The sequence below is a fragment of the Asterias amurensis genome, chromosome 2, assembly GCF_032118995.1.
Source record: "Asterias amurensis chromosome 2, ASM3211899v1".
In the NCBI taxonomy this organism is placed as follows: domain Eukaryota; kingdom Metazoa; phylum Echinodermata; class Asteroidea; order Forcipulatida; family Asteriidae; genus Asterias; species Asterias amurensis.
The window spans coordinates 28,017,153-28,036,341 of record NC_092649.1 but is presented as its reverse complement, the minus strand read 5'-3'; the positions used below and the strand labels follow the sequence as shown (position 1 = coordinate 28,036,341).

Genomic DNA, 19,189 nt, shown 5'->3' with positions numbered 1-19,189 from the left:
TATTTTAAAATGTAAAAAAATTACTTAAGTGTGTGAATTTAAACTGGGATTCCAACCTCAGACCTTTCAGTGAATGATAGTATTGGTGTGTCGTGGTCGAGCGATAAGAGCATTATATAAGAACCTAGTATTATTATTATTATTATATTATTCAATCCAAAAACAGTTTTCCTAAGACACAGATATTTGAATATACTGATTAGTACACCTTCAACACAACATCATTTCAACAAATCTTACTGTAATGATTATTAAACTTTATAAGTGAGAGAGCAGTTACAATGTTATCTCTTTTAAATAAAAGTTGAAACTTAAAGGACCTCTTTTTTATTCCTTTGCTATTTGGATCATACACATCAATTCGAATTTCTCTGCGGGTAAAATTAGAAGGAATAAAATATGCATGAATATATTAACTCTCATTCAAATTTGCACATGGAACAGATCATTTTCAAAGCATTTAATGACCTGCCTGTGACACTTTGTTAAAAATATGCAAAGACAAACACAGTACTTAGACTTTCAATTTGTCACAAAAAAAACTTGCAAAATTCATATTTTTCTCAAGAGTAGCTGGAATATACTCATAAAGTTTCTTTGTTGGTACATCAATTTTCAAGGCAAACAAACAACACAATCAATATATTTATAGTTTCAAACATGTAAGACGAATATGGATACCTGCGTGAATACAGGCACACCAAATACAGTCTACAACCAAGTAAACAAGTAGGCAAAGTGATAGCCTTGCTCAAGGCAGTCGCATTGATCGCTCCGAAAAGACGCCGCTGTAAACCCACCCGTATACCCTGTGCGTGGTGCGTGCGATCACACCGCATGACCCACCCGTATACACACTGTCACATCGTACGACTACTGTGCACACAAGCCATCCGCACTCGTACCACTAACCGCATGCGGAGGCTGTCAGGCCGACAGCCTTGTCGGGTCTGTAACTTCCAGGTTTAATGTGTTGTATTGAAAAATTTCCACTTGTGGAAAAAATTGGGGGGGCTCTAGGATATGCATGTATGCAGCTCATGAATATTAACAATCTTCACAGGATGGGAAGCAAATGAATTATTCATTTTGACGTCCAATCACGCACTTCCCTTATCACGACCTTTGGACCCTACCATGCTCGTGTGTGATGATGTAAACATGTCTCGTCTTTCGCTGGCATTATGGTAATGAGCTGACTCTGGGAACTCTTCGCTTATAATAGTAATGAGGTCAGTGGCTTCAACACAGACCCTACAAGGCTGTCGGCCTGACGGCCTCCGCAAGCGGATAGTGTACGGGGGCATCGTGTCGTGCGATGTTACGCACAGTGAATACGGGTGGGTTTTCATATAGCGGCGGTCTTTTTTCGGAGTGAATAATTCGACTGCCCTTAGCAAGGCTAGCAAAGTGACCATAAGTGACTAAGTACCCACATACCAAAGTGACCAGCGACCAAGTAGGAATACATCATTTGGGTTTGCAAGGAAAATAAGACAGAGTTCATATTCAACTTGTAATCGTTGTGTATTATGTCTTAAGAAATAAAATAAAAAACTAAATATTTAAATAATGTGAACTTACTCAAGGTATTCAGTGATTTGTGATTTACTGCAGCGAGACCACGTCCATGGGTTGATCTGATAGTTGAGTGTTGGCGCCATTACGCCGTAGTTACCAGACTGGTCCTTAGAAAGCTCCCTGCATTTTGTGTTGTCATCGTGAGGTAGATTAAAACTGCAGAATAATAAATTAAAAAAGCGGTTGGGAACAAGACAATCATTATTAACTCATATTAAAGAACACCTTTTTGAACTAAAAGTAATAATAATAGACAAAAATAAATAAATAACAACACCAGAAGTGCCACAATTTAGTTAAATGTCTTTCAGATTGTGTGGGAAAAGAAATTCTCACAATGTTATTAAATTTGTCCACAGAAATGGGAAGACTCATTCAACGCATTTCTACCTTTGTTTACATTCCTTGCTCAACGAAAAACTATCTGAAACGTGGAGGATCAGAACCAGGTCGGTATCCAAGAAGAACCGTTCTGTTAAAAGCTTACCAATAGACTTGATCAAGTCATCCCATGAATGCTTCATAAGGTTTATGTATATCATAACAGAGGTGTGGGGAAGGTTTGAAGGAAAGGATTTGAGAGGAGTCTACTTTAGTGTCAACAACACAAAATGCACCTTTAGAATGTCCTGTAGAACTTGCAGTGATCCAAGTTGCACCAAAACAAATCCAGTGCCAATTTTATGATTTATTGGGTCCATTTAAATGGATGAAAAGTAAATATTCCTAAGGAGTATTGGTCAGGGAATGGCTCATTTAATTGTGTCCCAAGTGAAAAGAAAAATGTATAGCTAAACAAAACTACACAAAGTGCGCTACACATCTATTCTTCAAATAATAAAGTATCAACAAGAGCTAGTTTGAACCATGGGTGGGGGTGTCTTTAATTCCTCACTGATTTAAAAGTAGACAAATAAGCAGATTGTTCAACTGCCAAGCCACATTTGTGGAACTGTTCAATTTCTGAATCCTCAAAGGAGCTATCACCTCTAAATTGGCAAATTGGTCGGACAAGGTTCTGCAACCTGAAAACAAGCTCCATGGATTATCAAATTATAGGGTGGCAGTAAGATCACTATCACAGCTGATGAACGAGCCAGCGAGAGAGGCTTTTCCAAATTACCCTCTCACTATTGAAGGGGGGGGGGGATTTGGCTGACTTCAAGAGGCGGAATTTGGTCAAATGCTACAATAATCTGAACCTACTCTACCTTGCACAACTTACTAGTTCATTAGAGGCACTTGGTAATTGTCAAAGACCAGTATTCTCACTTGGTGTATCCCAACATGAGAATCAAATAACAATTTGTGAAAATTTGGGCTCAACTGGTAATAAAGTTGCAAGAAAATAATGAAGAAAAAAACACTCTTGTTAGCACTTAGTTTGTGTGCTTTGAGATGCATAATAAAAGGCTTCAGGATGAAGTCTTTTAATGTTTGAGTGAGAAAATACCTCTTTCTCAAAAACTGTGTAATGTAAGAGGGAGCCATTTCTCACAATGTTTATTACTATCAACAGCTCTCCATTGCTTGTTACCAAGTTAGTTTTTATGCTTAGAATTACTTTGACTAATTACCAATAATGTCCAGTGCTGTTAAACCGATCAAATTCCTAAACCCCCTTTTGTCTAAAGTGTGCCAAACAAAGCCCTTTCATTGAAATGATTTCTCTGACTTTTCCAGTCAGCCACAAACATTTTTAAATTAGTTGAGTGGTTAAGCCTTGAAGGGAGAAGAACTAATTTAATTGTTTTGCTCATTGTGATTGAATTGTTTTTATTAAGCTGGTCATTCATTGTTTGAGGAGAATGTTATAATGAAGGATGTAAATAATAACCGGTACATGGTGTCAATGGGTCATTAAAGTGTCCCCATGGTACAGCCTCCCACTAACCCCAAACACTTAAAAGTTTGTTGTGAACGGGAATCGAACATGACCATGACAAAATGCCACCTTGTTCGTAATCAACTGTCAACACTGACTATTGCGCCTATGTCAGAATGAGTAAATGTTTTATTTGTGATATCAACTCAGGATTTAAAAATAGAGTACATGTTGATAAAGACACAGTTGTTTAGTCAAATTTTGAAGGTTACAGGAGTTTCAGGAGTTGTTTTCTACAAGAAAAAGTATGACCACCCAATGTAAGAATCAACTATTTTTTTGCTCACCCACAAGTTATTATTCTAAAAGGTTAGAATTTATATATATCAGTTTCTGATTATCCAAGTTTGATTATCCCCTCATTGAAGTTAATTGTCGGATCTACACCACTCTTATGCAACCAAAGCTGTTTGAAATTTAAGTTCTCATTTGCTGGCCACGAGCACATGAAACAAAGTGACAAAGTCCCAATTTCATGAAGCCTGTAAGCACACAAACTTGCTAAGCAAAGAAAAGTATTACTTAACAAAAACAGGCTACCAGCCAAAATTACATTAATTTTACATTGTTGTGACTGAAGCCTCACTCATTATTTGCTTAGCAAAAAAATTTGTCAAGCTGTATTTTCTGCAACAGCTTCATGGATGTAATCAGGTATTTCCATGAACAGCGCTATTAGTGTGACTTCAATGCTTCCTGAGACAGTGATACATCCTATGAACCTGATACAACAACCTCTTGACATCCAGATCCATGGATCCAACTCTGCTTAGTAATTACCTCTGCTAAGCATGTTCAATTCGGTTACCAGCTCCAGTGGTGTTCAGTGTAAATTTTGCTCTTTAGAAAACTGTCTTGCTTTATATTCTTCTACCTTGGAATACATTTTTGGAATTAGGCAGACTTCTCAGTTCTGAAAAGAACTGTCCTGCTTTTTAACTACTACCTGAGCAGAAGGTAGAAAATCGGTCAGGACTACTTCTTCAGCTCAATGGATCATTTATTAACTTCACTACTGCAGGGTGAGTTCTTAATTGGACGCGATAGTAGAATATATAGCAAGACAGTTCTCTAAAGAACATAATCTACCTGGCAAGAGATATACACATGGATTGCTACCAAAAACAAAATATATATTGATACCACACCGATGCCCGAAATCCCATATATAGCTGGTTCCCATGAGTGTTTGCTAAGCTTCGCTTCGCGCTTAGCGATTACAGGACACTGTCCCTCCAGGGAAAAAACAGACCTGAGATGACATCACTTGCCACCCAGCAGGTGACTTGCGGTAGTGTGGATTAACAAGTTGGAAAACAGCTTCTTGGTTAATTAGCAACGGAGGTGGGAGGGAGTTGGTGGGAGATGAGGTGTACACTTCTCTCAGGGTAAAGATGATGGCATTGAGTGATGATAAGGGGGAGAGACTGGTTTCTAGAGTTGTTCAAATGCGCAGAGTCTGGGACTTGACCGATGGTTAGAGACAGGTAGACTGGTGTCGTGTTTCTCCGAGTGCCTTGATCTAGAGTCTGAGAGTCTGGACTTGGGACGAAGACTGAGACAAATAGTCTGGTGCCACAGTCTACAACCATTGATTGGAACCTTGGAATAAGACCGATAAATATAAAAAAATAGACAGGTTCCGTTCAAACTAAGCATCATTAGAATGAGTCGTCAACCAAACCATTTATTGCAAGACCTTAAAGGCACTGGAAACTATTGGCAATAATTGTTAGTATATAAAGTTTGGTAAAGAGCAATGGAGAGCTCTGAAGTAACATGGCTTTTGAGAGAGAGGTAATTTCTCACTCAAATACTGAAAGACTTTAGGCCAGTAGTCTTTTATAAGGCATCTGAAAGCACACAAATTGTGCAACAAGGGTGTTTGTTCTTTCAATATTTCCTTGCAACTTTGATGACCAATCGTGTCTAATAACACTGGGTTTGTTATTTTATGTATATGTTGAGATACAGCAAGTGATAATACTGGTCTTTGACAATTACCAAAGGTGTACAGTGCCTTTAACACTTTTTTAATAGTGCAGGGAGTCTTGACAACTTCATTGTAAATGATCACACATCGACAGTGAGCTCATTTTGTACATTTTGCGAGACGCATCTCTATATCATTCATGTCAAAAAAGAGTCCATGGTGCTGTCAATTCAAAGGTCAAGTACCCAACATCGTCAGCATGGCTTAATACTTGAATGGATGGCTTCTGGTCTGTGACCCGACCATAAATAGAAGTTTAAATGGGACAGGCAGATGAAGAGGAAATAGGATTAACAAACTTCAACTAGAGAAAATTTGGACAAACAATACATCTGCTCACATCTTCATCTGTAGTTGTTTTTAGCTGGTGTTATGGTATGTTTGTCGTCTGTTTATAACTTTCTCTGGATACATGTTTGTGTACAACAACTTGATGTACAGTCAGAGACTTCTACAAGACAGTCAAAGAAATCATTTCCTTCAAACTTACTCAATTAAAGATACTATGGAAGTAAGCATTTTTTGTGTTTTCAGCAACTAAGTGTCAGGTGTCTGTAAATTTGTTTACTGCCAAAGTTGGAAAGCTCTCACCATAAAGTTGAGTAAATAACTAAAATAGTGGAGGGCAAACCGGTGTTTAAAAATTTACATTACATGTATGTTTCTTCTGCAATTATATCAATAAATCTTTTTTCCAGGTTCTGTTTCCAAACGTCACAGAAGAGGGAAGGAAATAACACCACTGTGATAAGTGATTCATTTGAACAGCGTTTTTGTGGATGAATCACTCAGATTGGGATTAACAACCGGCGAAGGGATCAAGTTTGATTAGCAACCTGGCTTGTGGATTAAGGGATAAATATAGAAGAAAAAACATGGAGGACAGTACTGATGATGTCATAAGGCATGGTGGGTGATGTTTAACGACTAAATGCCAAGTTAAGAGTAGATAACAAAAAGTATTTTAAGCTTGTCAAGAGCAAATATCCTGACAGATTGTAAGGATTAATAAGGATTTAGCAAAACCAATTTGTTTCTTGTCAGACCATGAGATGTATCTCAAGGTATATCAAAAGACTTGCAGGTTCTTTGCTAATAATTCTGTTAATCTTAAAGTGTACTTTAGCTGTTCAAGCTTGAAGCAACTGCCTAAACTGCTAAGGCCATAGATTTTTTTCGCAAACACCCATTGCGCAAGTGTTAACTGTTGAAGCGCTAACTGCTAGCAATCAAACTTGATCGCTAGCTAGACGAGCATGCAGCCTTCCCCAAATGCCTCATTCCATACTAAAGCATGCGTACCGTGTGTTTACGGTGAGGCCTTTAATGAGAGCAATCCACTGCACGTCAGATTTAACAGGATTATAAACAATCGCATATAGGCAACTTGCATACTTGGACTCCATCACTGAGGTCAAACAATGGAAACATGTAAGTGTGTACACACCATACACAACTCTCAGCCAATGATAGGTCTTCTGTTTAATAATAATAATAATAATAATAATAATAATAATAATAATAATAATAATAATAATAATAATAATAATAATAATAATAATAATAATAATAATAATAATAATAATAATAATAATAATAATAATAATAATAATAATAATAATAATAATAATAATAATAATAATAATAATAATAATAATAATAATAATAATAATAATAATAATAATAATAATAATAATAATAATAATAATAATAATAATAATAATAATAATAATAATAATAATAATAATAATAATAATAATAATAATAATAATAATAATAATAATAATAATAATAATAATAATAATAATAATAATAATAATAATAATAATAATAATAATAATAATAATAATAATAATAATAATAATAATAATAATAATAATAATAATAATAATAATAATAATAATAATAATAATAATAATAATAATAATAATAATAATAATAATAATAATAATAATAATAATAATAATAATAATAATAATAATAATAATAATAATAATAATAATAATAATAATAATAATAATAATAATAATAATAATAATAATAATAATAATAATAATAATAATAATAATAATAATAATAATAATAATAATAATAATAATAATAATAATAATAATAATAATAATAATAATAATAATAATAATAATAATAATAATAATAATAATAATAATAATAATAATAATAATAATAATAATAATAATAATAATAATAATAATAATAATAATAATAATAATAATAATAATAATAATAATAATAATAATAATAATAATAATAATAATAATAATAATAATAATAATAATAATAATAATAATAATAATAATAATAATAATAATAATAATAATAATAATAATAATAATAATAATAATAATAATAATAATAATAATAATAATAATAATAATAATAATAATAATAATAATAATAATAATAATAATAATAATAATAATAATAATAATAATAATAATAATAATAATAATAATAATAATAATAATAATAATAATAATAATAATAATAATAATAATAATAATAATAATAATAATAATAATAATAATAATAATAATAATAATAATAATAATAATAATAATAATAATAATAATAATAATAATAATAATAATAATAATAATAATAATAATAATAATAATAATAATAATAATAATAATAATAATAATAATCATAATAATAATAATAATAATCATAATAATAATAATGTACATTTATAGGGCGAAAAGAAAGTCATTATTATTAATGAAAAAACAAAACCGAAGAAAATTAATTAGTTAAAAGCAACTCCCATCAGATGAGTTTTTAACTGTTTCTTAAATGTTGATATGCTGGTGCATGACCTAATGGGTGGTGGTAAAGAGTTCCAGAGACGAGGGGCTGCTGTTTACCAAAGTAAGGGCGCTGTTTGAGCTGATGACTTCGTATAAAAGCAAGGCACCCACAAAGTTCCGTGCACACTAGAGAAAGTCAGAACCACAACAGGGGTGGTAACTTTTAGTGCCTTACCATATTCAAGGTGGTCTATAAAATGGTAACAGCTCTCTAAAAAAATTCTGTGTACAAATCTAAAAGCAAGACAATTTACTTTGATTTGTTACGGCAATCACAAAACAATGAATAGTTTTGGAACCTACACTTCTGTAGGTTCTTAAGAGAGGGACGGGAACCAGGGAGATGCAGGGGGACCGATTCGAGGGGTAAAAGAGTACCAGGTAGATTGAGAGGGGACCAGCTAGAGGAAAGAAGGGGACCAGGTATCCTCTGGACAAAATGCGTTCTAAATAAATACGGTTATTATAGGTAGAGGCAGGGGAAGTGGGGGAGGTATGAGAAGGTGAAGGGGACCAACTAGAGGGAGGCAAAGCCGTAAGAGGGAGGCAAAGCCAGCTAGAGGGAGGGATGGAGGTGGAGAGGGATACTGATTCATCAAGGTCACAATGTGATAATATTTTTATAAGAAAATACTTACACGTGGCCAAGCTCATGGGCCATTGTAAATGCAGCACTTAGTCCATTGTCTTGCACTATAGAGCAGCTATGGGCCGGATCACACATTGTGCCGAGCTCAGCCAAACCTAAAATAATCAAACAAAACATTCAGTTAAAGGGCCTAAATATTTAAGAAAGAAACTCAAATATCTCATTTTCCAAACATTTTGCCATTTTGAAATAATTTGATTGTGTTTGAAAGCATGTATTGGTTTTAAATTTTGACTTTATGCATTTTAAACTCAAAATTAATATCAGCTTTAGCTGGACAATGCAGGTTCATTAAAATTACAAATAAATTTTTCAACTGACATGTTACAAAATGGACAACTTTTTTATCTTCTTTGTGTACCAGCTTGTGGTGGGAAAAACAAACTCAGGACACAGGAACATTCTACCAACGAGGAGAATTTAACTCACAGTCTACATTAAGTCTGCCCCACAAAACCAACCAATTAAAAAACATTCATGGTCACCATATATTTTCACCAAGGTACCTTGAAAAGTATTCAAGCAAAAAACCACATCTCCCAATCTAAGCCAACAATAAAGCAAACTCAGTATGTCTACTAAAAATATCCATGCTGAACTTGGGTGTTATTTTAGGTCTTCAATAGAGGTCAATATAAGACAGACTCAAGATGCTATCAGTTGGCTAAGTATATTTATAGTAGAAGACAAAAGGGTTACGCTGGGCTTTCAAACGGGAACAAACATGATTTAGCAGATGACCCCAGTAACTGATACACCGACCTTTGACCTAGTCATTTCCCAAGTTGGGGCAGATGAAAGCGAGCCGCTAGCTCAATGACCCTTCCCCTAAAAATAAACACTTACTCAACCGACAACGGTCTTTTTGAGCAAACCCGTGGGAAGATGTTTTTTTGAAATGTTTTTTTGATGGATCTTTTCTGTCTTGTAAATAAAAAAAACTGCACAGTGGGGAGATTTCAACGACTTGTAGGAGATTGACCTGCTCATTCCCAACAGGCGCAGAAGCTGGCTTCCACTGCTAGCTAACAAGCCTCAAACCCCTACAAAACCATACATCAAACCAGGTCCAAACCACAAAATGTAACCAATGTACCAAGACCGCTCATAATAGAAAACCAGCTTGGAGTGCAAAAGAAAAGAACACTGTTGATAAAAGACTAAACCAGTTTGTCAAAATCCAGTTGAGACAAGACAGAACCGGTTCAGGGTGGTTTTGACAGGTCTGGGATTTGATTGTGGCCATACACACAGTTATCCAGTGTTGACATCACTGCTTGAGTTTGTTGTAGGGTAATTAAAGAAAACATGGTGGTAAACTATTCTAGTCTGGCAGGGTTCCCCTAATTGGCACCCAGGGAAACAGGCATTTAGATTGTGAGGTTTTTAGAGGAAAGCTGGTTTCCTCGGAAAATGGGTCCAGTGGCACAATTGAATGAAAATGGCTTAGAACAAAATAATCTCGCTCACAAGTTTTTTCATTTAATGAAGGAGCTTAAACGCATAATTTTTTTATTAAATTATTCTCCAACTTACCCAGAGTGTCACAGTCAGAAACAGATCGACAGATGTCTTCCCTGAAAGAAAGAAAAATAGAAAGAAAAGCTTTATTTATGCTTAAAGCCATTGGACCCTTTCGGTAAACAGTGTTGTCCAAGGCCCACGCTTTGTGTACCACACCTTCTATATCAAATAACAAACCTGTGAAAATTTAGGCTCAATCGGTCATCGGAGTCGGGAGAAAACAACGAACAAACCCATCATTGTTTCTGCGCGTTTCGCCGTGTCATGACATGTGTTTAAAATAAATCCGTAATTCTCGTTGACGAGAATTTATATTGTTTTGCTGTTTTCTCAAAAAGTAAAGCATTTCATGGAATAATATTTCAAGAGAAGTCTTTCACCACTGCCTTCTGTAAACCCTGTAAGTTATTTGTAAATCTGTGAACTTTAATTTTTTTTTTCTGAACCGAAAGGGTCCAATGGCTTTAACAGCCAACCCCTACTCAACGCAAAAAGGGTCATTCTCAGGGTAGACCAAGGTCCAAATTCATAAAAAAATATTGCTTAAACAACTTTATGCTAAGCAGAAATGGCTAGGAGACCAGTCACAAACTGTATACATGACGTAGCAGTTTGGCTGGTAACCTTATTCCGGTAAGCACAGCAATTTTGATGTGCTTAAGCAGCTCTTTGAAATTGGGCCCAGACTGGTACAGAACAAGTTTATTATGAGTAGGATCAACTGGTCATATCACCAGGGGCTATTGTTTTGACATTGTGGTTTGTTATAATTGGAAGGTAATTGATGAACTTTGCATGTAGTGTCTCAACAACCTGGAGGCCACTCTGGAAGCTTTCAACAGTGATAGACAGAATGTAGACATGTCTAGAAGGGACTACCAGTGGACCTGCTGTACCTGGATACACTTCCCCGATTTTGTGATTGATCTTGGTTTTTAAGTTTCTAATAAGTCAATGATGTCAAACATTATAAATTTTATCCTCACATCGATGTTAAGCAGTGTACACTCGGTGTTAGGCCCGATACTTCACAAAGGCAACAAAGGGGATTGCCTCCATGCACCCTGGTCGTTGTCTTGGTGCTCTTGAATTGCTCAAGGAAACATTTACAATTTCTTCATAGGGTATCCTATGTAAATCCATCCCAGGCATATTACTCAGGTGGTATTCGAACCCTGACCTTAGCAATTCTTGAGCAGTGTCTTACCAACTAGACCACCGGGATATTTACTGTCAATATAAACCCTTCTCAACCATGTCACATTTCTATAGAACTGCAGAAGCTATACCCATCAACGATATGATACATACATGTTGTGCTAGCGTAAGCTGTAAGCTGTTTAGTTTGTTTGTTAAAATGATCTCCCTATCAATGGAACTCTGCAAACTCCCACAAGGGGATATAAACACCAAGCTGACACAAGCCAATTTCTAATAAAGAAATTGTGAGTCAGCAACAAGAAGACAATACTTATTCTATTCATTAAAAACTTAATTTTTAACGACTAATGGAGACTTGTTGATAGTTTAAAACATTGTGAGAAACAGCTCCCTCTATAGCAACGTAGTTTTCAGGCGGAAGTAATTTTCCACGAATTTGATTTCAAGACCTCAGAATTAGATTTTGAGGTCTCGAATTCAAGCATCTGAAAGCACACAACTTCGTCTGACAAGGGTGTTTTTTCTTTCATTATTATCTCGCAACTTCGACGACCAATTGAGCTAAAATTTTCACAGGTTTGTTATTTTAAGCATTGATGAGATACACCAAGTGAGAAGACTGGTCTTTGACAATTACCAATAGTGTCCAGTGTCTTTAAGTCTCTCAAATATATTTTTATTGGAAAGGAAAACATAAATTTGTGCTAATAACAGTAGTGAACCACCCCATGAGGTGAAGGTTTTTAGATAAACATAACTCAGTCGGTGGTAAGGAAGGAATGGATTCTTCACAATACTCAACTATGTCTAGTTATATTGAATTAACAAGCAAGGTTATTACAACAAAGTAAACACAGCAACAGGTATGTTCTTTCTATAATGGTTTATCAAAACTTCACCGGATATACTGTTGGCTGTTCTGTCACTGGAAATGTTGAACTATGTAATTAGGTGTTCGGGCCAACAGCCCGGAACACCTCTTATTTTTGTTTTGTTTTTTATATAATATTTATTTTGGTTTTACCCTTACACCGATGTATGCAAGCACTGTATAGGCCTACTTGATATTTTCCGGAGTCCTGTGCAAAAAATCACAGGCATATTACTCGGGTGGGATTCTCACCCACAACCTCTGTAATTCTAGAGCAGTGTCTTACCAATCAGACCGAGATTGCCCGGTAGCTAGAGGCAGTTTGAATGCTTTGTTTTTAGCAACAGGTACCACAGCGATAAAACAGATGTAATTTTTGATAACAAGAATCAACAGAATAGGCCCTCTGTCTAGAAAGCTATAGAACAGAATTATGATGGACGGTCAATGTTATTCATAAATCTGTGAAGAAGAACAGACTTCCTAGCAGATTTCCTGAGCAACATTGAGTGGTGTGCCAGTTGCAACGGCGTTAAATTTAAAGAAGTTTGACTGGTAACCTGTTCCTGCTAAGCAAGCTTGGTAACCTGTTCCTGCTAAGCAAGCTTTATCTGTCCTTACCTTAGCAAATGTGTGTGCTTCATAAGGGCTTATTAAATTGTGCCCTGCACTGGTACACCACATAATCAACAACAATTCATGCAAGAGAACTAGCATAGGACGCTTATTGTTGGGCTGTTAAACTGACCTTCAAACCCTGTCAACATTCCTCTCAACCCATAACCCAAAATTAATACCCATTTTAATTTCTTTACGGTTAACAATTTATTGTCCTTCTAGGGGGACCAACAAAAGTTACTGTATGCCCAAACACTTATCATTCAATGCTGAATGGAAATTTATAAGACATTTGGGAGCGCAAAATGCTAAGCCCAATTATAGCATTCTTCTTCAGATCGGTACAGCACACATAAAATTGAACAAAATTGACCGAATGAATGGTACCGTTTCCCATGGCAAACATTATGCCAATTACAAGTTGGAGCCCATAAGTAACGATAAGTAACTGTGAATGAGACCTTCCACTGTAAATAAACAAGCTGGACAATCAAGACCAGAATCCAGCCATAAATCACAGTATATTGATATCAAACATATTTTGGAGGCAATTCAATGGTTGAACTCTTTAATGGCAGGTTACAATGAGCTTGTTTTGGGGAATTGCTTGCAAAATATCTATATAGTGGTGAGCAGAAATGAAAACGCATTTCCTTTCCTTGAGAATAGGGGCCTTTCTCAAACCACAGCTTGGGCTCCATCTCCGGCTTGTGCTCCGCGCGCTGCGAACGCATTGAACACACAGCTTGGCCATCAGGTCTGTACTTTTTGGAGCAGTGTGTATTGTGCACGCAGTGGTAATTCGAACGTCAGACTACGCATGGAGCCGGAGCCCAAGCCGAGGTTTGAGAAATGCCCAAGGTTCTGTTGTGTGAAAAGTTGAAGCACAAAAAGTTTGGCAAACAAGCACACTGACACTTTGAAGTTAATGTCAAGGTACCCAGACAGTATTTACACTTCTCACAGACACTGTATCAACACCCGAAATAGACTTGAATATAAAAAATAGGGGGGAAAAGTTTGAACTCTGACTGTCATAAAAAGCGTTCCAAGAGAAATGCTTAATTTTGAAACTTGATCCAGTATAAGAGGGTCATGAGAGGGTCTATGGTGTGACCTCTAAGGGGTACCTCATAGGGGTTGGTGCCTAGAGGTGCCTTCCAAATATACCCACCACCTACTGTTGACTCCTTTAGGAGAAAGGGGAAAAAAGTGATATGCCCATGTGAGTGCCACAGCTTATGCAACATCTGATTGATGGACAAGGTACTTGTAGTTTCATGTCAATTCAGATATCTCAAAAGACACTCATGACTGCTCAATGAGTGCTCAGACTCAGTAGAGTAAGTATATGTATATATAAATATATAATAAAAAATATTAAAAAGTCAGTTTAAAAAGTCAGTGATAAACTTCTCACCACAATACTCGGTTCTTATATAGCACTTTGTCTATAGACAGGACAGATAACAAATGTTAAGTTTCATTTCTGTCTTGAACCCCATATTGGGGGTGATTTGTCACACAACTCCCCAGTGTTCTCACTTGGTGAAAAAATTCTTGTTGCACAAATTTGTGTGCTTTCAGATGTCTGATATAAGGTAATAAGCAGCGCTTACCAGGGATCTATTATCACCCATTTACTCACACCTCACACATAGTTCTACACCTTGAGCAGAGGACCAACCCACAACATAACATTTACCTCTCACCTTGTCAATGGACTCTAGGGAACTAAAGAGTCTGTACTTATTCATGAACCTAGTACATTGATGACCAACCATGTCAATGCGGGAAATTAGGGCAAAACTCCAAAACTTATCTTGAGTTTTTAAAAATCTTCGAGATTGTACAAATAGTATTTGCTCACTAAAAACTTAAAAAGTATCATTTGCTACTATTGTTTCTGGGTGAACTAGAGAGTTTGTACTTATACAGCTCTTAATGTTGTATTACATGAACCTAGTATGTACAACCACGTCAATGTACGAAATTAGAGCAAAACTTCACAACTAACCTTCAGTTTTTACTTGCTCACTAAAAATCTAAAGTTTTTAAAACTTTAAGTTTTGTTTGCCAAGTCATGTTTCTCCAGATGACAACGCAACTGTGAAGAACCGAACATGATATCTTTCACTGCGTGGGCCGGTACAAAACTAACATTTCTAAAGCTAGTTTACTTTGAAATTACATCACTGAAAACTAATCTGAAGATGAATCTTAGTGGTTTGTGGGTGAAATTGACACACTTTTGATGATTTCTCAGAAACCAAAGGTAGAATTTGCAAGTTTCCAAAAGAAGTGCCCTTTGCATTACGAAAATGGCCTTGCCCTCTCAAAGATGGAAATCCCAGGCCTGATCACTCTTGATTCCTTTTTTCCTACAGAAATCTTACAGAATTGGTGTAAATTCAGCAGTAGCTTTTTTGTATTGACACTACACAGTGGACTGTGTCACCAACATGGCATTTCTGAATTCCGCTTTGCCAACTTTGTTCAGCCTAACTTCCCTCCGATTGCACCACTTTTCCACTCCATAAAACCCGAAGTTCAGGGGAACAAACGGACAAGTCAAACACCCAACCCCAGCATTCTAAATCACCAGTTGACTCCCAAGTAGTCCCTGGAGGTACCAGGCTTGGATGTGAATGAACTCAAACAAGTAGGTTATCAAGACCTCCAGGGCAAAGTAAAAGAAATATATATAAAAAAAATCATTGTCAGACTGTACGTTGATAAAAAGAAATGGTAAATTTCATCATGAGTTAAGTTAAAGTTCCAGAACAAAAGATCTCTTTGAGTTGGACTGAATTCCTTTGGATGATCTGATTGTTTGCAAAAGACATAAATATTGGCACCTAGGCCTTCAGATACAGAACCCCGATACAAACTGCCTTGGCACCCTTTGTAGTTATAACCTTTTAGATCTATCCCATTTCTTCAAGGTTCAATTAGTCCATTTTTAAACCTTGCATCAAGGATGACTGGTCCTTAAAAATGTAGCAGACTTTCAGGTATCGGCTGGGCTGAGCTTCATAAAATAGAAACACCTCATAGGTGATTTGGATGTGGTAATTATGGACTGTTGGTGCCTCCAATGCTCCAAAACAGTTGGGGGATGGGTGTCAGGTCTAAGGGCCGAATTTCTTGGAGCTGCTAACTGCAATGGTCAAAGACAAACTTGCCAAAAAAAACTAGCTATAAAGCAAATCAAAGTAAGCACACTGGCTAAGCTAACTAGGTAAGAAAACCAGCTAAAAGCAAACTAACTGTTAGCTACCAAAGCAAACCAGCTTTTAAGCAAACTAGCTAATGTAAAACAAACTAGGTAAAGAAAATATACACTGGAAACAAGTCACATTCATTGACGCATATTTGGGACAGTAACCCATTTTTGGTAAACAAGACTACTTCAGTGCCTATAGCAAATCTTTTAACCTCAATAGATGCATGGAATCGTTGTTCTTCAGATTTGTGAATTTGGACGAAAGAACATGAATTCAGGTAGGTGGTATCTAGGGTTGGAGGAATATCTAACAAAACAAAACAAAATTAACATTTAAGGGATTAGCTTACAGCAGATACTATTTAATCCATTTAATCCACTCTTCCAATATCACAGAACTCAGTGAACTCATGAAGACTAAATAGGTCATTCTGTTTCCAGGGAGATGGTAACACGTTTAGGTCAGTTACTTACCCTTGGGCTCCCCCCCCCCCCCTCCTGTTGCGAGCCCAGCCAGCCAATATTGACCTTTTTCCAGGACATTAATTTCTATTTTTATGAAGACATGCTTCCCTGCAGTGCCTAATCTACCGCTATGTGATCAGAGTGGGTTAGAAATTAAAGGAATTATTTCATTGTCGGGAGTTATGTTCAGAGAGTTTTGGAACCCGCAACACTGAAGATCCTGAGCATCCAATTTATGGTGTTTCTCCTTATTTCATGGTGTCTCTCTTTTCTAGGGGAATCTTAATTTCAAGATTCCATCTGTCTTCTTGTGTGTAGTCCTGTACCTTGATTATGATTAAGCACACAGAACTTTAAACAGTTTCTAACTCACAAAAACAAAAGCAGAGGTAGTTCTCTAATCAGCTGACAAGTTGCAAGTTGGCAGATCTTATCATAATTTTTAAGGTACTGCAACCCCACCCCAAATCCCTTCCATCACCCCTAAACTACTATCCTTGTAAAATGCAAGAAAAGGTGCAACTAGGGGACATCTGTAAAATTGCTAATACTTCCAACCTGAAAGACTTGCTTTATTATGGATGATCTTGGCAGACTTGATAGACCCCCCCCCCCCTTTTCTGGTCCCTTCAACCATAGAGAAAGGGCTCCATCCTTCAACCAGCCGTAACATCTCCTTATCACCCATAACCAGTTTTCCCGATATGTCTCAAACTTCTAACACGCCGAACAATGTAAAACCTCTACAGAGGACTATAACACACATGCAATATGATTCAATGATTATCTTTAGTGTCAGTGAAGGTTAGGGTACCCCCTGGGGGTCGAAGGTTAACATCTTCGATAAATTGACGTAATTTGAGGCTCCTCATACCAGAGTGTTTGATCCATATACCACGGGGTGAAATTATGACTCACTCAAAATCAAACATGGACCACTGAAACATAAACATAGAACTTGTTACAGAAACACACCACTTGTTAAATCCTCACCAGCAATTATTGGAGACTTTCTCATGAGTGGTTATATGAGAATGGGGTAGATAGCCCTGGAATTCCAGGGTCTCTTCAGGCCTAAAGCCTCCTACAGGCGAATGCGTTCAAGGCTGGTGCTAGTCTATGTGCAAAACCTTGCTCGTAGAGCATTTTTGCTGCATGATCAGTTAATGTACACTGTTTAAACTGGTCCCCTGTCGTTATCCAAAAGGTATTGGTTTTACAGAACCAGTGATTTCATTGGATACAATGATTTCATTAGATAAACGTGCAGTGACGTAACCTTCTAAACAAGTGTTTTGATTGGTCCAGTGTGATTTATGGCACCTGTACTTTCAGGCATCTGCATGATGCAGCAGCAATCATGCTTTATCTAGTATAAAATGTACGTAGCATTTGACTGCAAATCTCCCTATGAAATGAATGTAGGTGAAAAGTGATTATGGACCGGATTTGACCAAGGCTCGAGGCCAATCTCTGGCCTAAATCACAAGCCTCAAAGTTTGACAGCATACACTGTAACGCAATTCAGGTCTTTCAAGATTTACAAATATGGGGCATTATGATTATAAGCAGCTCTCTCTCTAATCAATGAACCTTCCCAACTGTACTGCTGCGCCAAAGACCCAACAAGTGTGTGCATTAGGTAAATTGCTGTTCTGGGTGCATTGTGACCAATTTGTCCAAGTGCGCCAATACGGGGTTTAGGAATAAATTAATTTTACAGTTAAACAAAAAATATGCACAGGCCTATACTTCACGGAGGCAACGAAGGTGACTGCCTCCATGCCCCCACCATATTGCCTTGGTGCCATTGAATGCTCCAGTAGAAATTTACAACTTTTTTCATCATAGGGTGCCCTTTACCAAGGAGAAAATGCCTTGGTGCCTTAGCCCTTTCAAAATGCCTGGATGCATAGTGCAAGCGCGCGTTCGTGTTTCACATGCCAAAGTATGAACATACTGAGGTACAGGTATGCATTTCATTGATAGACTCCAGTGCATGAAGGAGGTTTTAGAAAGTTAATTTATCGACCGCGTAAATCAATATTGATCCCAGAATCATCATCTTGTACGTGACTGCAATTCAATCATCTGTGCAAAAGATGTGTCTTTCAACAGACCAGAGCCAGCTGTGTGTAGCACCACAGAGTGAGAGAGAGAGAAAGAGTGAGTATGTGCCACGCCTGGTCTACTGCTGTTGCAATACTAGAATGCAGTTGCAGTCAGCCATAGCCAAATGAAATATGGTTAACATCTGGTGAAGTGATGGGGTAACAGAGGAGGAAACATGGATGTGAGAGAGTCTACAGGATTTGTATCCAGCTGCAGGTTTTTGCATTTGATATTACAGGAAAAATTGAACAACAAAACCATTGTATGATAGGGACA

General features: G+C 36.6%; 1 protein-coding gene across 4 annotated transcripts in view; it reads right to left on the bottom strand.

Annotated features, from left to right (window-relative positions):
* LOC139954555 (A disintegrin and metalloproteinase with thrombospondin motifs 9-like) overlaps nt 1–19,189 on the bottom strand; it is a 190,804-nt gene that overhangs the window by 87,667 nt on the left and 83,948 nt on the right. For 3 of the 4 annotated variants that reach the window (XM_071954404.1, XM_071954405.1, XM_071954407.1), the window contains exons 9-12: nt 10,473–10,513; nt 8,926–9,031; nt 1,585–1,737; nt 321–371 (exon numbers count right to left, since the gene is read on the bottom strand). In XM_071954404.1, coding sequence (XP_071810505.1) covers nt 321–371; nt 1,585–1,737; nt 8,926–9,031; nt 10,473–10,513 — 351 coding nt within the window. The remainder of the gene's footprint in view (nt 1–320; nt 372–1,584; nt 1,738–8,925; nt 9,032–10,472; nt 10,514–19,189) is intronic. The other variant, XM_071954406.1, reaches the window with a different exon arrangement.